General features: G+C 53.0%; 6 protein-coding genes across 6 annotated transcripts; 3 read left to right on the top strand and 3 right to left on the bottom strand.

The window, feature by feature from the left end:
* Positions 1–657: 657 nt before the first annotated feature.
* On the bottom strand, positions 658–6,164 carry BDQ94DRAFT_157533 (MFS general substrate transporter; the record flags this gene model as incomplete). The annotated part of the gene is made up of 7 exons (XM_026768755.1): positions 658–2,290; positions 4,269–4,584; positions 4,637–4,964; positions 5,020–5,491; positions 5,548–5,712; positions 5,770–5,803; positions 5,936–6,164. The coding sequence occupies 7 exons, from the start codon at positions 6,162–6,164 to the stop codon at positions 658–660; spliced, it is 3,177 nt and encodes a 1,058-aa protein (XP_026629651.1).
* Positions 6,165–7,164: 1,000 nt separating this feature from the next.
* BDQ94DRAFT_138174 (uncharacterized protein) lies at positions 7,165–9,732 on the top strand. The gene is made up of 3 exons (XM_026765200.1): positions 7,165–7,358; positions 7,441–7,704; positions 7,772–9,732. The coding sequence occupies exons 1-3, from the start codon at positions 7,323–7,325 to the stop codon at positions 9,548–9,550; spliced, it is 2,079 nt and encodes a 692-aa protein (XP_026629650.1). The 5' UTR covers positions 7,165–7,322; the 3' UTR covers positions 9,551–9,732.
* BDQ94DRAFT_138173 (uncharacterized protein) lies at positions 9,733–10,949 on the bottom strand. The gene is made up of 2 exons (XM_026765199.1): positions 10,224–10,949; positions 9,733–10,173 (listed from the first exon to the last, which is right to left on the bottom strand). Exons 1-2 carry the CDS (start codon positions 10,314–10,316, stop codon positions 9,940–9,942), a joined length of 327 nt encoding a protein of 108 aa, XP_026629649.1. The 5' UTR covers positions 10,317–10,949; the 3' UTR covers positions 9,733–9,939.
* BDQ94DRAFT_167500 (Eisosome component PIL1-domain-containing protein) lies at positions 10,424–13,468 on the top strand (the record flags this gene model as incomplete). The annotated part of the gene is made up of 3 exons (XM_026770823.1): positions 10,424–10,968; positions 11,814–12,318; positions 12,377–13,468. The coding sequence occupies 3 exons, from the start codon at positions 10,424–10,426 to the stop codon at positions 13,466–13,468; spliced, it is 2,142 nt and encodes a 713-aa protein (XP_026629648.1).
* A 301-nt stretch (positions 13,469–13,769) lies between these two features.
* pre2 (proteasome core particle subunit beta 5) lies at positions 13,770–15,390 on the top strand. The gene is made up of 6 exons (XM_026763650.1): positions 13,770–14,012; positions 14,164–14,271; positions 14,326–14,481; positions 14,564–14,612; positions 14,663–14,772; positions 14,833–15,390. The coding sequence occupies exons 1-6, from the start codon at positions 13,881–13,883 to the stop codon at positions 15,166–15,168; spliced, it is 891 nt and encodes a 296-aa protein (XP_026629647.1). The 5' UTR covers positions 13,770–13,880; the 3' UTR covers positions 15,169–15,390.
* On the bottom strand, positions 15,390–19,656 carry BDQ94DRAFT_115478 (DNA-directed RNA polymerase I core subunit RPA135). The gene is made up of 3 exons (XM_026763651.1): positions 18,955–19,656; positions 16,438–18,877; positions 15,390–16,381 (listed from the first exon to the last, which is right to left on the bottom strand). The coding sequence occupies exons 1-3, from the start codon at positions 19,453–19,455 to the stop codon at positions 15,612–15,614; spliced, it is 3,711 nt and encodes a 1,236-aa protein (XP_026629646.1). The 5' UTR covers positions 19,456–19,656; the 3' UTR covers positions 15,390–15,611.
* Between the last annotated feature and the right edge of the window lie 326 nt (positions 19,657–19,982).

Genomic DNA, 19,982 nt, shown 5'->3' with positions numbered 1-19,982 from the left:
TCTCATCACAATGTCGCTTGGAAAGAGGGGGGAAGGCCATCCCTTCGTTTTCTCTTTTCAAGCGGGGGCCCGTTTAGTGATGTTTTTAAAGCTATTTATCGACTCACCTTTTGTGTGTGGAAACGGGTTTTCAAATGGAATGACCTTCCAGATGATTGATTCATGTTCTTCGAGTTTATCGGATTATTATTGGGATGAATACCATCGCTGTTCAGTCTCTCAACCATCGTTTTTTCTAGCCTCTGGCTACGGATACGCTTTGAGCGTGTATCTGCCTGTAGATGGGGGTATCCGGGGGTACCTGTGACTGAGTGAGTCACAGTGGCGAGGCTGACAGGCTCGCACGCACTGCTTGGAATGCGCAAGCCAGCAGTCGAACGGCTGAGTCTGAGCGTCTCAGAGGATGCCCAGGATGACGTGAGATAAGCATCTCCCATCCTCCCAGTCAACTCTGTTGTAGTCGCACGAAGGGCAGATCAGCTATATTGTAGAGCAAATAATCTTCCTTTGTATTCCCGTAGCAATAGCTCCTGAAATCCCTGGCTAACATATACCGAACCATATGTCTACCACTATATCCCACACATAATTTACCCCTCCAAGCTACCCCTCCATACTCTGTAGATACTGCCTAAAGCTCAATATATCCAACTACTACTAGAGAATACTCACCTTAACCTTGACCCCATACTCGCTTACCCACTTCTTCCTCTTCCCAATCTTCTCAACCTTCTCCGTCCTCTCCCGCAACATATTCTCTTCTAGCACTTCAAAAAACCTCACATTCTTCCACAAATTCACCCTCAACAAATCACGCCGTTCCTTCTTCTCGATCTCCTCCCACTGCGTCTCAATCCGGATCCGCCACTGGCCCTCCACCCTCCCAGCAGGATACACGTCCCCGACCAGAACAGCTACTCTCCCCAGATACCGAGCCCACCATACCTCCTGCGCCGTGAGACACCGGCTCAGTTGCTTATGGTACGCCTGGTCCATGGGCGCTAGGTCTCCAGTCCAACGCTCACAAAGCACAAGGGCAATGAGGGCTCGTTCGACATGGGAGAGACAGTTCGTGGAGGAGAGGAGGCCCGTCGTGGTGCTGTGGAGGGCTGCGGCGGAGCGGGATTCACGGGGGACTTGGGAGTGGGCGTAGAGGAGATTAGTTATGGCTGCGATTAGGTTCGGGGTGAAGGATGGGGGAGGGTAGATTGAGGCGATGGGTGAAGGTGAAGTGGGTAGTGCTGATTGGAGGAGGTCTCTGATTGCGTTTGCTGAGGGGGGTGCGTATGGCACTGTTGCTGCGAGGAGGGGGTCCTGGGCTCGCACTTCGCTGGATAGTCGGTCGAATAGGTATCCTTCGCGAACGCCGCCCTGGCAGAACTGGATGTGAGTGATCTCCGGTAATGCGTCCATGATCACGTCCACGAGAACGGCCACGGCGGGGATCTGGGAGGCGCGGCGTTCTGATACGCCGAAGATCTTCTCGTCGGAATCGGAAATCACTTCCAGGACTGAGACTGTATCGTGGAAGTCTTCCCTCTTGACGCGGAATCCGTTGATGATGGGGATCGGGTACGGGTTCACTTTGCTCTGCTTCATCAGTACGTACCCCCAGCCGCGGAACCCCCCGCCGCAGAGATATAGATCGAACCTGCCTCGACTGCGGGCCATCTCTACCAGCGCGTTGGGGACATCCAGCTGGCGATACGCGTCCTGGATATTCCGAGTCATCTCACTCTTCAGCTCTTTCACAGCATCTTTCCCTTGTTTCTGTGCCTCCTCTAACCGTTTCGTCAACGCCGCGGCTCCATACGGGAAACTGAACGAGCCCTTCGGACTCGTCGTAACAGTGCCCTCTGACTCCATCACCCATGTAATCTGGGTGCTTCCACCCCCTAGATCCATGGCGATACCTGCCACGGAGGCAGAGCTGCTCGCGATCCCTAATGCCCCTATCCTCCCTTCATCTTCCTTCGAGAGGAGAGTGACTTCCCACCCCGTATATTCTTTGATTCGCGCTCTGAATTCTTCAGAGTTTGAGGCCGTCCGGGTGGCCTCTGTAGCTAGGACGTAGATGTTCTCCTTGGGTACTTGGAAATCGTCGCAGGTGAGTTGGAATTGGGCCAGTCGGTGGATGACTTCCCCGGTGGTGCGGGGTGAGATTGGGCCCCGCGTGGGGCCGGAGAATTGCGCGTCGTAGAGCGAGATGCCGGCTCGGTCTTGGAATAGGATGGGCATGAGGCGCGCGGCGTGGGGGGAGAGGTCTGTGATCGAGAAACGGATGCCATTGCTGTTGGTTGGTTGGTTAGTTGGTTGGTTGTTAGTTAGGTGTTTTCAATATATAGCTGTGTGGTAGTTATAGTGGGGAGAGGAATGAATGTGTGTTGAGGGGTTTGTATACCTGCCCATGTCCACGATGCCGTAGAGGTCCCGGGTTTCGGTCGAAGCGTTCGCCATTTTTGGTGTGAGACGTAGTATTTAATGAGGCGATAAATGTATGTATGTATGTGGTGAATGAACGTAAATGCAACTGATGGTAGAGATAGTAGCCTAATCAAGGCATTATTATGCTGCTAGGGTGATAAGCGTGCGCCCGAATTAGCGCTTGTCGTTGAGCGATGCACATGATCGATGGTAGTAGTAGATCTGGCTCACTGAACTTGTATGAGAAGAGGATCTGCTGCAGCTTCAACTTCAGTACGTGGAAATGATGAAGTTGTGGTTCAGTTCCGTGGGGGATGAAGTCACATTGTGGCGTAGTTGATTAGTATATTTGAGACCCCTCCATGCTAGTGCTGCCCAATAGAGCACCACTAGTGCGCACAGTAGTGATCACAAACAATTTTGGGAATTGATTTGCTAGTTAATCATGATTTCATCTGCGGGCATTTTATTTCATGTAGTGTATTAGTAGTTTATATATTGCGGGTAAGAAGACCCAAGTACTACTACATACAGTGACCAGTCTTCACTGCAGAAGATATCCAGGCCCACATAAACCGAATAGTAATCATGTTGTGTATAGTTCAATGGCCCCGCTACAAGCATAGTAGGAGCCAGAACAAACCCAACAGTTTAAAGCAAGATGATAAGAAAATATTCTTTCATAACGGAAAGGGTACTCATAATCACTCCGCAGACAATCGATCCAGGACTTCCTGGCCTCTTTCATCCAAATATGGATAATTTCGCAAATGATACAAATTCATCCAAAAAGTTTATGCATCTTCATGTGTATCGAGACGCTGTCGTAATAACATCCTCCATTCGGCATCTTCTTTGGTGAGACCCCAAGTTGCTGAGATGTATTCGTACCATACGGGATAGTATGCTGCATGTTCCCAATCCAGGATGCCAACAAGCTGCCCATCCTTAACCATGATATTCCCTATATTGAGGTCACAGTGAGTGAGAACGTAATGTGCGCATTTAGTAAAACGTTTCTTTAAGCCATCCAACGCTTTCTGAGGGAATGATCATTCGGATGGGTTGTGGAGGGTGAGGCTAATGGCATTCCATAGTTCAAGGTCAGAGTGAAAAGGACCACGAGGTTCGGAATCTAAAAAGAGCAAAGCTGGAGCGCAGACACTTCGCTCCACCCTTTGTATACTCGACGATGTATTGGACTGTAGATGCTTGCAGATGCCAGCCACCTGGTCTGCGATGGCGACTTTCTGGTCGTGTGATAGTGTAGGCCAGACTTTTCCCAGTGTATCCCCATCTATTCGTTTTTGTATCATGAAGTAACGGCCGACTCGATCGACCCAATCACGCAAGAGGCAAGGAGCTCCAGTGCTTTCGCTTCATTCCTCGATCCATCGTCAGGGCGCTCTTTTGAGAATCACGTCGGTGCCAATTGACCATACGCCCCAGCCATGTGCGGCGTAGAACAGCTTGAGGTGATTGTCATAACAACATCGCGATTGCTGGTCATGAGTCCATCCACATATTACGCAGCCTTCATCCGAAACAGCTTTTCCGACCATGGTGTTGAACCGAAATGCTTTGGGCGATGGAAGAGTGTAGGGACGGAGCTGGCGACGAGCAGCCGCTATGTATGTCCTGCGGGAGATGCTCACCGCTATAATAATAGGGCCAGAACTATACAACATCGACACCTAGCTTACTTCAACAATAATGGCATGCTTATTTCGCATTGAATGTATATCATGGCATGTATTCTATATACTCTGTTCCGAATACATCCTCACGTTATCATAAGTCATAGCATCATAACAACCTCGTCGACAGGACCATCCACCAATTACAGCACATATCGGTAATCTGCTCCATAATTCTCCTCTCCTAGGGTGAGATCTCCCTTCGAGGTCGCCTGGGCGGCCCTCTCGGCCGCAGTGCCATACTTCTTGTCCAGACGGCGGTTTTCCCAAACAAGCAGTGTCCGTAGAGCCAGAGCTAGGATCACGGTGAAGAACATAAAGGCCGCACAAATTGACTGCCCCCGAATGTAGCGAGGTGCGTCACTCGCCGGGAAGACATTAGTTCCCAGGAAAGGACCGCATTGGCCGATGACGTTCAGTATAACAATGCCCATTCCCCGTCGAGTATCTGAGCCTTGGTTATCTAATTTCAAATGTTAGTCACATGATCAAGGCAAAATTGGCGTAATACATACTCAGAACCCAGGGGAGAATATTGGCGATCGAAGGAAAGACCCCCACTGCTGCCAGGAACACCCCAAAGTAGCGCACCCCAACGGAGGTGCAGGTCGCAAGCAGCACATATCCAATGGCACCAATAAGCGACGACAAAGCAATCACCAAACCTCGCTGCTGAAGCCGATCGGCCAGCCAGGTAGTGGCGATCGTAACGAGGAATGAAGCGAAGTAAGGCGGCGCCGTCAGGCCTTGAGCATTGATCGCGGTGAACCCCATGTCTTCCAAAATCGTTGGAAGAAAGACAGGCAGCGAGGAGAAGCTCACATTGCAACTAAAGTACATCAACTATATCATCTTGTTGTCAGTATACCACTCGATCGAAAGGGCCGCCGTGACATACCGCAGTAAGCCATGCCTTCGCATCCAGCAAGGTCTGCCACAGTTCCTTCCAGTTAATGCCGGTCACCCGCTCACTTTCACCACTGCGTCGGAGCGACCGGGCGCGTGCCACCTCTTTCTCTTCTTCGGTCAAGAAACGGGCTGATGCGGGATGATCTGGCAAGTAGAACCATGCCAAGAAGGCTGCCACCAGCGACGGGCTGCCTTCAACCAGAAAAAGCAAGCGCCAATTGACGATCTTTGCATGTCCCGAGGTGATACCATATGCAAGAGCGCCTGCAAATGTATTGGCTAGAGGCGCAGCTGACAAGAACAAACCGCAGCGAAGGCCGAGCTCTTGACGACGATAAAAGAAAGAAAGCAGATAGGGTGACCCGGGACCAAATGCTGCTTCGGACATGCCGAGCAGGAAACGCAGAGCCATCATACCGCCCCAATTCTGTGTTGCGGCCTGGCAGGTCGCAACAATGCCCCTACATCAGTCAGAAATACCGAGCAAGGGACCTAAAGACTATGGGTCTATACACACCAAGTCATCACTGTGATCGCTGCCCACCTATGAGGTGGCATAATTTTCCACATCAAAGCCAGGAATTCGAACAGAGTGTAGGATATGTAGAAGATTGTCAGGAGCCATGTATAGCGATTTCCCGTAAGCTGTAAATCCTCTTCCATTCCCGCGATTTTCGCATTTCTGGCACGATGTTAGGCGACAGGTCACAGCTGGTATGCAAAGGTCCAGAAAACATACCCAATGTTGCTTCTATCCAGAAGGGAAAGAAGATCTGCACGTACACATCATATTAGATACGCTCCGAGAAAGACCAAAACTGACATGGGACAAGAGCCGGATAAGAGGAAGCAGGATGAGCGGTGAAACAGTGAGTGGGGGAATTAGAAAGGATATTGGAGCTTACACAAGAACCCTAGCAGCGTTGGAACTCTCAAGTCCAATTTCCTCAACAAGCGAGCTTCAACTGCGGGATCAATGGTAGGTGTGGCCTGAGGGATTTGGGGAAGCGCTGTGTGAAAGTCCTCATCATGAGCGACTTGTTGCTTTTCTGGATCAGGCCCCGGAGCCTCGACGATGGCATCGACATGGCCCGTAGCGTCACCGGGAGCTTCCCTCTTTCCAAAGAACCCCATGACTCACTAAACGGAAAGGAGTGGAACAGATGCAGAAGTCAGACCGAACAAGGGCAGAATGCAAGAGAAGGAGGGCGGAAGCAAGATTTATAGCGCCAGCGCAATGCAGGAGGGGTGATCCGCGTGGTCTGTCACCAGCAAGACCTTTTCGAATAGGAACCACGATTACGCGAATGTGTTCTCTCCTCTTCACGCCCCGCAGGTGAGGGATAATGACGTTAAGCAGGGGTGGGAGGGGAGCGGGAGAGAACTACTGGATAGATCAGACGAGACAGTTGCCATTTCAGGGAAAATGCCATCGCTTGCTAAGAGCCGAACGGCACTATAGGAGGGCTACACTCCAAGCGCATGAAAAAGCCGAAGGGGAGACGCATGGGCTCGGGTCAATGACACGCTCCAAAGGACCCAATCATGACGAGTGCGGAGAGAAATCATCACTGCATGGTGGGTGGCGGGTCAAAGCTTGGATCCAATCCAACCGAGTTTTGCGAAAAGGCTTGGTTGGGAAAGTCGCAAAGGCATTGGACGACGAGAAGACGCGGCTGGATGTTTCAATATGAGTCGTTGGAAGACCCTTGCCGACTATACTGCATGGTTCCCTCGCATGGACATACCGGCAGTTTGAAATCCAGACACTGTAAGCATGCCTGGATCGATTAGAGAGATGAAGCAGGGCATGAAGTTCCCTTGACGATGGGGGTCAGCTCATTGACTCACTCCACGTAGAGAATCTAGTTGGTCAACTAGTCTGGGGGGCGGCTAAAACCATAAGACCCCAACATTGCGGGGATGGAGAATCGGATGCACGAATTGCACGCTTGGGGAAAGGATTAATGTGGGCTTTTCCGACGATCGTTGGCCAGCCGGGATCTTGTCTCAATCGGGATCTATAGCAGCCTGGTGATTCAGGCAGATAATCTGCACGCTAGGTCTCTCCCGTTGCCCGCAGGGGCCATGTCGGGAATCGGCCAGGAACCTCAAAATTCCGCGTCGCGTTGGCCTTCGTTGCTCTCCGCTCACCAGCTTGCGCTCGATTGTCGCCTGTCGGCCATTTTCATCACCGGATGCGCTTCGAATTGTCCATCCGCTAAACATTCCGCGTGCTAGGCGACCACCTTGATACCCTCTTCCCTAGTTCTTTCACGGCCTCTCCTCACCATGGACGACCCAGCGAGCCGTGTTCCCGCGCAGTTGGTAGGTCATCCAGCTAAGACGTGCTGCTGCATAGCTAGAATCTCCGATTGCTAACCAGTGAAATTTCCAAATGGCTTATTAGCTGCCGCATATGCATCTGGTGTCGCGGCACCGGTATCCCCTTATGCATATGATGCCCACCGACACCGTCGTCGAATATCTCCTCTCCGCGCCCAAGATCGTCCGGGAGGCGCAACCGATGCATTGGACGTTCCTCGATGGTCCGCAGGACGGTTCTGTCATGCTCACCTGGCAGCCATTGAACCAGCTGGGAACCAACTTTGCTAGCGACGGTTATGTTTGGGCCGACGTCGAACAAGCGTTCACCTTCGAAGCTCGCGGCTACGTATGCGCATTCTGACCCTCTTCCTCTCCTACGTTGATGCGCTGATGGCTGACACGGAATGCTCCAGCTGGTGGAGATGTGGCTGCATCGCAGTGGTTATCACCCACCCAACGAGACCCTGGCTATCCACTGCCGCAGACGCTACCGACTTCTGCCGTCGAAGGTTCCCAACCCGAATGTCCCCCCGCCTGACCCTTCCCTGTGGATCGTTCATTACTCGAGAGGCCCTCCCACAGACCACATCCCCGCGAATCGGATCCCCGTCATGCCTCCTGTCCAGAACATGCTGGCTCAACGGCGGTTCCTTCAGAGCCAAGGCCAACTCGCCCGCAAGGACTTCATGTTACACGATCGCAACAACTGGCCTGCCATTAACTTCCCTCCGCAGATGGCCCCGCAAGGCTTCCCCCAGGTTCCGGGCGCATATCCAAGTGCCATGGTGGGACGCCAGCAGTTCTACCCCCCGCCTGGCCCGGGTGTGCCGCCTCCGGCCGCTGCAACACCAGCCAAGGCCGCGCGCGGGCACCGTGCTTCATCCGCTGCAGTCAATGCTGCCACAGCCGACTTCGCACTTGAAGATGAAGACGTTTCAACTGGGGATGCCATGGACCTGCTTACTCCGCGCGAGATCAGCAAGATGAGATACCAGCAACACCACGAGTGGATGGAGGAAATCTTCGCCTCACCGTATGCTATCAACCAGATCACTCCGGTCTCATTGGGCCTGGGCCGGAAAGGAGAGCTGGAGTCGTTGACGGCGGGCTTCTTCGACGCACCCGTTGGACCTGCCAGTGGAGAGACGAAGGATGCCAACACGTCAACTCAAGCCGCAGAGAAGATGGAGCCTGCTAAGGCGGAAGAATTTGCTGACCGTGTCGCCAAGAAGGTCGCTGACATGACAGCTGAGATTGAGAAGTTGAAGAAGCGCCATGCGCGTCGCATGGAGAAGTTTAACCGCACCTCGCTGTTGAAGGACGCAGAACTTCGGCTCCGAGAAGCCGCAACAGACCCTGCAGAAACTGGCACAGAGACCTGGAGATTGGAAGGCCGTGTCGTGATGCCTTCGGAAGATGACGACTCACAGGCTCCTCAGGTAGAGAATCCTGCTAAGTACAAGGTTGACGACATTGTACGGGAGGTGGAGAAATCGTGGCAACGACAGATTGTACCGGAGCCCAAGATCTCCTGCGTGCAGAAAGGTGGTCTGCTGGAAAAGATTGAGCCTGAGCAGAAACCCGAACCCCAAGCGGAAGGTGATATTGACATGGAGAATGCCGACAGCCACTTCCTTGACCAACTGGGCTCGCCATCTGCCGCTGGGGCCGTTCCTGCTTCATCCACCACCCAAGAGCCAACAGCACCGACAGCCGTGCCCGGTGTTCCTCCCACAACCAGTGTACCTTCTGGAGGCGTATCCGTGCCACCGCAGCCACAGCCCACCGCCGACGCTACGCAGCAGGGCGCGTCTCTCGATATCGACATGGATATGGGCGATGCACAGGCGACGAACACGGCCGCCGGGGAAACGGGCGACTGGGTGATGGTCAACGACGAGAAGAAGGATCAGCCTGCTGGCGGTGATAGCTCCCTACCGGGCATCAGCACCCCGGGTAGTGGCATCCAAGGCCTGACACCCGGAAACGGGGGCAGTGCCGGGGACTCTGCGCTGGACGGGGCCAACTTCGATTTCACGAATATGGATAGCGCAGGCGATGCGCTCGCCGCATACACCGAGCAGAACGAAGGGTTGGACCTCCCAGACCTGGAGAACTCGGCGTTTGGCGATGCATTCCACGCATCGGATAATGAGAACACCCATCACCACGATGCGGACGATATGGCTTAGAACTGCTGATCGCTGGGTTTCGGGATTCCTTGGGGTGGGGGACACGGTGTTTGTGGTGCTCTTGTAACCAATAATTGGCGCTGGGTTTGCTTTGCTTGAGCCCCTTCCGTGTAGAGAGGGGTTGTGAATGAGATTGCTACATTAGCTGTTAAGCAGCATTGTTAATCCTTGTACATTGAGTAGGTGGAGGTGTCCGATCTCGGAGCTGTCAGGAGTACCATCTGCACATCGAAGCTTGAAGCTGTGCCTTGGCTGGTCGTAGCTCAGATCAAGGTTTGTAACCACTATGCATGGCCCATGGAGGAGTCACCAGACCAACTTAGCAACATCATATACAAACCAGTATTAACCCATACTTCTCCCACTTACTTCTACATCCACCTCCACCTTCACCTCGATATCTCTGTCTCTGTCTCTATTTCAAAACCTCGCTGCACCCATGACAGACATTCAGACCAAACCGAAACTAGCACTATCACGGATATGATACACTCACCCGATACCCAATAATCTTCATAATATCCTAACATCCACCTGGGTGACGCTATCACCGGGCCCGACCATCCGCATGACAGGTTACCCCGGTCAAGTGATTCCCGCATGGCTATCAACTTGAATATAGAGTACATGCGTATCTCCCTCTTCTTCTTCTTCTGTCCTGATTTTGAATTAGTTTCCATCTTAAATGATACCAAGTTGAACATCCATTTCTGCATTGGACCAGGCCTGATCTTAATTTCAATATCAAATCATCCAACCCGTACATTCACTACATTCACCTCGTATCCAAAGACTTCTCTATCGTCCTCAACCTAAAACCCACCCCATACAACCCAAATAACAACAACACAAAAGCGAAAGGCAAAAAGAATAATGTGCCTGCCCCCCCTCTCCGACACCCTCTCCCTCCCCAAAATCCTCAATCTAAACCTCGACTCCTCCTCCCGATGCTCCTCCCCCTCACCACCACCACGATTCCACGATCGCCATCACCACCACAGCCACCACCATCACTTCAGCAGACGACGAAGAAGATCGAAGAGCACATGCAGCACCTGCAGCGATACTTCCACATCCACATCCACATCCACTACCACCTCCATCTCCATCCGCCCTCCACCGCGAAGCTATCATCCCCCTCAACCGTCTCGCAAACCTCCGCCCCCACCTGCACCTCGAGAGCGAGATACTCACCGAACAAGTCGGACTAAGATTCGAGACGTCGAGGAGACATTCATTCCGCTTCCGCCTGTAAGACCAGTGAGGATTGCAAGGCCGTGGCCGCGCCCGCCTCCGCCGGTGGTTATTGATGTGAGGGAGAGGGAGAGGGAGTACCGTCGGTTGCCGGATATGGAGGCGGAGGAGGTGGAGTGTGTGGGGGTTTTTGAACCAGAGGAGGAGCGGGAGAGGGTGGAGGAGTGGGTGGTTATGAGGGAGAGAGGGGGTTGGAGGAGACCTAGTGGTGGTACTACTATTAGGGAACGGGAGAGGTGGAAGGAGGTAGTTGGGGAAGATGAAGAGGTGGATGAGGAAGTGGATAGGAGGAAGGTGAGGGTTGAGTATATTCGGGCTCAGTAGTGGTCAGTCTGTAGTGGGATCTGGGATGAGGTTGGGATGGTGGTGTTTATGGTAGTACTATTTTGGTTCAAGTATATAGAGCTGTTTTGCTTATACTATGTGGTTTAATTACTAGGATATCATGACTCTTGCTTGACTTCCTCTTGGGGCAAGTCTACTTTTTATCAGATACCCGTTATACTTCATCTATAGAGTTCAATAAGCAACTAAGTTCTCCCTCCCATGGAACCAATGCGAATCATCATGGCTGGGCTGTACTGCAACCGGCCGATGACCTCAATGCCCATCCGTGTCCTCCGCATGACGTCACGGTCTTTGTCCAGCTTTCCAGAGGGTTCTTGTTCAAATGCAAGAAATAATTAAACCATTGATCAATGCCATTTATCCCCCTGTGCCCCACAGAATTGATCTATCAATGTCCCGATCGTGGGTTGATTGGTATAGCGACTGCAACTAATTGTCGATCATCGGATGAGATCTGCCATCCGTCCGTTCCACACTAAGTATTATTCGAGGAAGGTGCAACCTTTCTCCGTCATTGTTAGCTCGTTGTATTTGTATTCAACTACCTCGTGTAACACTGGATTGTAAAAGTCAGCACCGTGGAGATCCTAGTTAGTTCGCAATCATGTACATCACTCCCGCCTCTCCAGAGACATGATGTTGTGCATACTGACCAGCTTAGGAATCGCAACCTCTCCCACCGAAGGAGAAGCTCATTGACTGCTCGTCCCCGGTTCCGCTTCTCCACGCTGCGCGGCTTTCAGCAGCCCGAGTTGAGCAAGAAGCTGAACCAGGTCATCAAGAACGAGAATGCTGCCATTGGTGCCCATGAGAAGGCCAGTCGCGAGCGCGTGTCCATTGCGTCCCAGCTGTCCGAATGGGGTGAATGGACTGACGACGATGCCGTCGCCGATATCACCGACAAGGTGGCTGTCTTGATGGCTGAGATCGGCGAGCAGGAGGATACCTTCGCTCAGTATCTCGAGGAATATCGCATCGTGCTGAAGCAGATTCGCGACACGGAGAACTCGGTCCAGCCGTCCCGCGACCATCGGGCCAAGATTGCAGATGAGATCCAGAAACTCAAGTGGAAGGAGCCACATAGTCATAAGATCGATACCCTGGAACAGGAGCTAGTCAGGGCGGAGGCTCAGAGTCTTGTTGCCGAGGCGCAGTTGACTAATGTGGTAAGTACTAATGTAAATGCGGCATGCAATATCGCAGAAGCTAAAGATTCGAGTTCAGACCAGGTCGAAGCTCAAGGAGGCATTGGATATTCACACTGCTGCGGTCATTGAACGAAACGAGAAACAAATCTTGCTTGCTCGCCATGCGCGTCGCGTTTTGGAACTGCTGGACGACACCCCTGTCGTTCCTGGTGACTCTCCCCACGAGTACGATCGCACATCTTCTACGAGACAAATTCTCGAGGAGGCCGAGAATGATCTCCGTTCGTGGGAGAGTACCACCGTACCCATCCAAAGTGCAGCAGGAGAGCTCCCAGACAGTACCCTTCTACCAACTGCTGCCCGTAGAGCTGCCAATGGTCGCCCATCATATGCGGCTGACACAGCGGTCTCGGACTCTGTGCGGGACGTCAATGGTTCTGCAGAAGCTTCTTACGTTAATGGCGCTGGTCCTGAGCGGTATACAAATGGCACTGGTGTTGAGCAATATGCCAACGGTACTGGCCAGCAGAGATACGTTAATGGCACCGGCCAAGAACGTTATGCCAACGGCACTGGCCAGGAAAGATATGTCAATGGGAACGCCGCGGAGCGACAAGTCAATGGAACTGGCCGGGAGCAGTATACTAATGGTGGCACCACAGGAGCCTATGCCAATGGAGGCACTGCGCGATATGTCGAGGGAGTCGCGCCGGAGGAGTATGAGGATCGAAGTGCCACAGAAGAATACGCTGGCCGTGCTCAGGAACAGAGCGCCACCGGTTTTGCTGAGCAGCAGTATACCAGTCGTGCTCAAGAGCCGGTGGCCGCCAGTGCTGGCGAGGAGCGATACCCCGGTCGTCCACTAGGGCAGGTCTTCACCAGCGCTGCTGATGAGCGGTATGCCACTGGTGGCACAGAGGGACCATCAGTCCCCGCTATTGAGGAACAGACCACTCCTGCTGCTGCACAGGACCTATACTCCAGCCAGACAGGCCGGGATCAGGTGGTAGATGGTTCTGTCCCGGAGGAAACTCTGAAAACACAGGGCGAAGAGGAAGTGCCACGACCACCAGATCCACGACTCTCATACACCTCGCGAGGCTCAGAAGCTCCGCAAATAATCAGCCCTGTCCCGGTGCAGGCTCAGCCCGTGGCAGTCCCCATCTGAGCTGAGGACAGGAGGTGGTGTCTTTGGTTTCTAGCTTTGCTCGTTATCTGTAACTGTAGTTCTAGTACGTACAGTATTTGGCTTATGTGTATAGCCACTCTGAAGCTGAAAAACATGTACTCAAAGTGTCAGCAGAGTGGCTGTTATTGTAATTAGTTGCGTAACTATGAGAAATATGAAGTTATCTGCAAAGTCACGTATAGTACGTAGTTGGTGGGAGACCGTATCACGTGATCCAGGCGGCCAGCGTGACGCGGACGCCGGCCTTGGAGCTCCAAGCATCATCTCAGAGCTCCGAGCTGCACCCGCCATCGCCATCTCCCTCTTCCATCGTCCTTCTCGCACCCAACATTATCCTCCAGAGTATAATTTCCCGTTGCTTCGTCGAATTCATCAACACATCTTGCACATCATGGATAAATTGGTCGCTCAATACTCCCGCCCGCCGCATCAGAATGAGTTCTACTCAGAGCAAGAGCAGCGGGACCTCACAGAGAGCCTTCCTCCGCTCTCTCTGAAGTTCAACCTGCCTCCTGTTGATAACGTGAGATACACACCTCTTGAAAATTCTTGTCCGAGGATCAGGTTCTGGAAACGTTACAGCTGCCTAAGACCGGGCTGAACACCGGACCGACCCTCCTACATGCCTCTTACCAATCGCGGAACCAGTGGCTAACATCCTTCTGTATCTCCAGTCTAGAGCCTTCCTCCGTGCTATGACCGATGACCACTCGAATCCCAGCTGCCCCATTAAACTTGCCCACGGAACGACGACACTGGCCTTCCGATTCCAGGGCGGAATTGTATGCCGTCATCAATGCCTCCGCCACGTCTTGCACTGACCACTGTTCTCCTAGATCGTCGCTACGGATTCGAGAGCTACTGCTGGAAACTGGATTGCGAGTCAGACAGTCAAGAAGGTTATTCCCGTCTCGCGGTTGAGCCGCGGGGAGGACAAGCCGTCAAATGAACCCACTCCCGGGCTTTTGGGCACCATGGCCGGAGGTGCTGCGGTATGTGCTATCCTTGTGGAGCAATTCATGCTCTGTGCTAGGATAATGGGCCGTGAGATGGATAGCTGATGACTAGTTATAGGACTGCCAATACTGGTTGAGATACCTGAGCCAGCAATGCACACTTCACGGCAAGTTCAATCATCCACTACTTCCAAGACCTTCATTAACACCAAGACAGAAATCCGCCACAAGCGTCGTATCACTGTCGCCGCTGCGTCTAAGATTCTCGCCAACCTGACATATGCCTACAAGGGAATGGGTCTGAGCATGGGAACGATGTTAGCAGGAGTACGTGAAACCTTCCTAGGAACATTATACATCGATGCCCAATCTAACCCACGATGATAGATGACGCCCCAAGAAGGACCCGCTCTTTACTACATCGACTCAGACGGCACCCGACTCCCCGGAAACCTGTTCTGTGTCGGATCCGGTCAGACCTTTGCATATGGTGTGCTTGACGCCAACTACCGCTACGACTTGACCGAGGAGGAGGCCCTCGAGCTCGGCCGCAGAAGTATCCTTGCTGCCATGCACCGTGACGCGTACTCGGGTGGTTTCATCAACCTGTACCATGTCAAGGAAGAGGGATGGGTGCACCACGGCTTTAACGATATGAACCCGATATTCTGGAAGACGAAGCTGGAGAAGGGCGAGTTCTCGAATGTCACGTCGGAGTTGTAAGCGTGGGAAGTGCTGATGGGTTCTGTATGGTGGATATGATACTCTTATTTAAGGCTTAAGATATTTATTATTGATGCTTCTGTATATAGTAATTGTAACAAGAGTAGTTGTCTCCCAACCAAGACAGAAAGCACTGAGGGTACGATTCTACTTACCGACGTCAATGCAAACCAATCAATACACCACGCAGCCCCTACACACGATGATACTTATGAGAAACACCATCTATACCATGAGAACCAAATGAAATAGTTATAGAAGTAGATACATCATGCATACATAACATACATACATACATCCCCAAAAAGCCAACAAATCAAGCAACTTAAGCGAAAAGCAGTGCTGAAAATGCGCCCCCATTCTAGCAACGAACAAAAAGAAGTTTGCTTTTTTATATCATCATCATCCCCCCCCCCCCACAGATAAATCAATATATATGCAACCTAATTATCCACCCAGAACTTCATGCGAATACCCATAGCAGCCAACTCAACATCCAAGTACCTCAACACACCCGGCACCGCCACAACCGTAACATTATCACCACCGACATAGCGACGACCATCACCATCCTCCCAAACATCAGCCCGGGAATCCTCAAAGACAGCCTCCCTGGCACAGCGACGACAACGGACAATACTCGGCGCCCCACTAATAGCATTCGCGCCGGAATGCTGATTCGAGGCGGCCTTCGCAGCCGCAATACGAGCCTTGCTGGACCCAGCCGAGGACACAGCCACCTGGGTGGAGAGGAAGGAGCCGCAGTCACGACAGATCCAGGAGCGAGTGGCATCGGAACAGTTCATGAGACGGTCCTGGAGGATGTGGGCGGCGCCGTGGGCGATGAGGGAATCGCGCTCCATTTCTCCGACACGGATACCACCTCCCTTGGCACGACCCTTGACGGGTTGGCCGGTCAGTTGGTTGACGGGACCGGTGGTACGCACTTGGAACTTGTCGTTCACCATGTGACGCAGACGTTGGTAGTGGACGACACCGATGAAGATGTCCGCGGCGAATTCCTTACCCGTGATGCCGCTGTACAGGGGCTCGTTGCCGAAGTAGTTGTAGCCGGCTTTGCGGAGCTGGTGGCCGAAGTAGTCGGCGGCGGTGTTTTCTTCGGAGAATTGGAAGGGGGTCGAGTCTTGTGGGTGGCCGTGCAGGGCACCGGCTTTGCCGGCCATGGATTCGATCATTTGGGCGATGGTCATTCCTGGTGGTGGTTAGTGAGTTTTGAATTTGGTTAGGGCTGAGGAAAGGGGGGCTTACGAGAGGGGAAAGCGTGAGGGTTGATGATCAGATCGGGCTGGATACCACTCTCGGAGAAGGGCATATCCACGGCGGGCCAGAGCTGAGAGCAAACACCCTTCTGACCGTGACGAGACGAGAACTTGTCACCGATGATAGGCTTACGGGGAATGCGGTACTTGACGCTGAGAGCCTGGCCGGGCTCGACTCCGGATTCCGCTCCCAGAATGCGTACGCTGTCGATGTATCCTTCTTCGGCGTCCTTGTACTTGACGAAGTGGGTGATTCCATCAACGTTGACATACGAGTCGGAGGCGGCGTCGTAGCGCACCGTGTGCCAGGCGGCGACGAGACTGCCCTCCTTCACGCGGGCACCGATGTGCGGAAGACCGTCTTCGTCCAGTGTGGCACGCCAGTCAGCGCGAATCTCGCCTCCTGGGGCGAAACCGAAGAGCTTGGTGACCTCGCGTCTGGACTTGCCGCGGCGAGAGTCCTTCTCGTCGAGGGAGTGGATCTTGGTCTTGTAGATCGTACCGTAACCAAAGCCACGCTCGTGTGAGGATTTGTTGATAATCATAGCGTCGTCCATGTCGTAACCGGTGTAGGAGATAATAGCCACAACGGCGTTGGTTCCGTTGGGGAAGTTGTCCAGACCGTACGCGTTGTAGAGAGGGGGGCGAACAATGGGCGTTTGACCCGTCTGCAGTCGGTAGAGCTTGTTGTCTGTACGGTATTGAATGGCAGTACCGGGCGTACCCATCGTTTGCTTGCTCATCTGGCACTGGTACATGTTACGAGGCGACTGGTTCTGGTCGGAGAAAGGCGTCATGTTGGCGACAATAGAGAGGATGTTGGTAGGGGTGAACTCGATGTGTGTCGACACGCCGGAGATGAGATCCTGCGGCAAGCATGCAATCTCCATGAAAGGCTGTTCGAAGGGACCAACATAGTCCAGCTTGTCGAGCCCAAGGTGCTTGACGGGTCGATACATTCTGGCGGCTTGCGAGAACATGTAGATACCAGGGTATTGGCCACCGTTGGTGTTGGGAATATAGCCAATTTCCAGCTCGCGTGGGATCTTGTCAGAGCCCATCACCTTCCAGCGTCGCAGGGTGTTGGCGATGGCAGAAGCCTGTTTTGGTGAGCAGTAACCAATGATTCTGCCATCAAGCTGGACAGTGACGCTTTCGGTCACAGACACGGAGGAGTCAGAGCGGACACCGAGCTGAACCAGCGCCTTGGGGATATGGGTAGTGTCCACATCGCTAGTTGCAATCAAACACTTGTGCGCAAGGTGGTTAAGCAGACCACAGGGAGAACCATCAGGAGTGTGCACAGGGCAGAAGAAACCCCAACTCTCGGGGAGCAGCTTACGGACGGTTGTCGTCTTCAACTGGGCGAAGAAACTACCTCTGTGAATCATGCGGAAGTGACTGATGAAACGGTAGAAGTTGATCTTTTCCGCCATGACTGTGTAACCGGAAGGTTGTTGCAAATCGAGACCAGTAGGACTGACGAGGTTACCCGTGGACAGGAAGTACTCCAGGGCACCACCGAGATTCTCGTTCGAGCGCTTGACGACCTTAGCCAGGAAATCCCTTTCGAAGGCCGGATCGGTAAATTTGGCACCGCCATTGCGGTTGGACCAATCCCTAAGGATTGGCTGGAAGGACCTCACCCATTCCTCGAGTCTTTCCTTCAAGATCATTCCGTAGAGGAATCCACCAAGCAGGATCTCCTGGTTGGAAACAGCATCCGGGTTGTCAGGAGCGCAGTCACCAGCAACCAGAGCATAGAGCTTCCGGATCATGAACAGGATCATCTTGAACTTGTCATAGTCCTGGTTCTCAGTGACGTTCTGGTTTCCAAGGTGAGGCAGAACGACCTTGCGGAGGAATTCTGTGCCAGCATCCTCGTTGGACATGTCTGCTGGCACACCGAGGACAGGCCTGAACTTCTCTCCGAGGTAAGCCCGGCAAGCGGCGCGACTGTGTGTGTTGTATGCCTTGTAAACCCGCAAAAGCAGCTCGACACGGTCAGTCACGAAGGTGTTCTTGATTCCCTCGGAAGAAGCGCTGCCAACGATGCCCTCAAAGATTTCGCGGTCGTTCGTCTCCACCAGGGCCTTGAGGATCATCATCACCGGGACGAGATACTCGGCCTTACGCCACGAGAAACGGAAAGTCAGGTTACCGTCGGTAAGGTAGTGAAGGACGTTGGTCTGCGACGTCTGATCCGGCCGCACCGAACGTATTTGAACACCATATTTGGTGTATGTGTGTCCACGGCGAACGAAGGAACCACGGATAATCGCCATGGGATAGTTGCGCTTTCCAACAACCAACATTCGAATGAGTTTCTCGTTACCGTTGACAATGAAATAACCACCCAATTCCTCCGACTCTTCCTTGTGCTCGACAAGTTCACTAGGCGTGGCCTTTTCCAAATGGCAGCGGTTGGTCTAAGTAATCACGCAAAGTTAGACAAGAGAATTTTCCCCTGCATATTTGATCCAACTGCTAATGTGATCGCACTCACCCTCAACATGATAGGAACCTGGCCCAATTCTCTGACTGACTCCATCCAGTCCCCATTGTTGACCCGCCATTCGATTCTGGCGCGGAGCTTTCCACGGTACGTCGCATGGCGTTCTCTGCATTCCGAAGGGTAGATGTTGCGGTTGCGCGTGGTGAACTTGTTTGACGGAGGCAGGGCCGGCTTCTCGAGGAAAACCTCGCTGACACGGACATGGAGCTTGTTCCGCTTGGGCGCCTTGCGCCCCTCTGCCTGCCGCGCTTTCTTTTGTTCAGGAGTCTCGGCTTCGCCGTCGATGAAGGTCTTGGTGCCAATATCCTTCAGGGCCGCCTCCAGCGTCTTGGGACCGTCAAAGAGCGCATTGAAAGAATCGACATGCGGGCGGATGGCAGCCGCCAAGGCCGGATATGCGGTCTGGTCCTTGGGAGGGTTGCGGAAAAGCTTCTCCCGTCTCAGGACGTCGTAATTGACCGACCAATTCGTGTCAGTCGCCGCGGGGGCCATGGTGAATTATCTCAAGTCGTCTTGGCCGGGAGATCGGAAAAAGGCGAGAAAAAGTTCGATTGAACTTCCGTATCCGTAGGATCCGAAGCACCGGGGGTGAAGATGGGTGCTAGTAAGCGGGCCCAATGCTCATTCCCTCCTGGTATAAGGGATCGCGAGAGCGACGAGGGAGGTAGGGGAGAGGAGATGCGACTCGCACAGAGAGCCGGAGTGCTGGTCTGGAAAGCAACGAACCTCGTCGTCGCTCGACGGGGAAATTTTTCGAGGTGGACCCGGCGGACAGATATCGTCACGTGGTGATAGTGCTCTTTTGCCTGAGGCATCAAGTTGAACGAGTCAATTACATAATCTATGCATACGTCACGGGACAGACGCACGGGATAGGGAAGAACCGCCTTAGGCAACAAGGCAATCCTGGGAATGCGTCAGTTCCAGCTTAACTCAATTAATGACCCAGTTATGTAACTAGAAAACTAATATATCGGCGAAAGATCTATCTTTTCCAAAGTGTCGATACGTAGTTCTCA

The sequence above is a fragment of the Aspergillus welwitschiae genome (genome assembly GCF_003344945.1).
Source record: "Aspergillus welwitschiae strain CBS 139.54b unplaced genomic scaffold BDQ94scaffold_6, whole genome shotgun sequence".
Taxonomy (NCBI): Eukaryota; Fungi; Ascomycota; class Eurotiomycetes; order Eurotiales; family Aspergillaceae; genus Aspergillus; species Aspergillus welwitschiae.
The sequence above is the reverse complement of the archived record's forward strand: the minus strand, read 5'-3'. Positions and strand labels throughout refer to the sequence as shown.

What these genes read in the sequence shown, in the direction of transcription:
- pre2 (XM_026763650.1), top strand. Translation starts at nt 13,881, where the DNA reads ATGGATAAATTGGTCGCTCAATACTCCCGCCCGCCGCATCAGAATGAG. An exon ending in ACCTGCCTCCTGTTGATAAC is followed by an intron (nt 14,013 to 14,163) that starts GTGAGATACACA and finishes CTGTATCTCCAG; the next exon opens with TCTAGAGCCTTCCTCCGTGC. An exon ending in TCCGATTCCAGGGCGGAATT is followed by an intron (nt 14,272 to 14,325) that starts GTATGCCGTCAT and finishes CTGTTCTCCTAG; the next exon opens with ATCGTCGCTACGGATTCGAG.
- BDQ94DRAFT_138174 (XM_026765200.1), top strand. Translation starts at nt 7,323, where the DNA reads ATGGACGACCCAGCGAGCCGTGTTCCCGCGCAGTTG. An exon ending in GCCGTGTTCCCGCGCAGTTG is followed by an intron (nt 7,359 to 7,440) that starts GTAGGTCATCCA and finishes ATGGCTTATTAG; the next exon opens with CTGCCGCATATGCATCTGGT. An exon ending in CCTTCGAAGCTCGCGGCTAC is followed by an intron (nt 7,705 to 7,771) that starts GTATGCGCATTC and finishes GGAATGCTCCAG; the next exon opens with CTGGTGGAGATGTGGCTGCA.
- BDQ94DRAFT_115478 (XM_026763651.1), bottom strand. Translation starts at nt 19,455, where the DNA reads ATGGCCCCCGCGGCGACTGACACGAATTGGTCGGTCAATTACGACGTC. An exon ending in AGGTTCCTATCATGTTGAGG is followed by an intron (nt 18,878 to 18,954) that starts GTGAGTGCGATC and finishes GTGATTACTTAG; the next exon opens with ACCAACCGCTGCCATTTGGA. An exon ending in CCCTCACGCTTTCCCCTCTC is followed by an intron (nt 16,382 to 16,437) that starts GTAAGCCCCCCT and finishes AACCACCACCAG; the next exon opens with GAATGACCATCGCCCAAATG.
- BDQ94DRAFT_138173 (XM_026765199.1), bottom strand. Translation starts at nt 10,316, where the DNA reads ATGTACGGGTTGGATGATTTGATATTGAAATTAAGATCAGGCCTGGTC. An exon ending in GGTATCATTTAAGATGGAAA is followed by an intron (nt 10,174 to 10,223) that starts CTAATTCAAAAT and finishes ATACGCATGTAC; the next exon opens with TCTATATTCAAGTTGATAGC.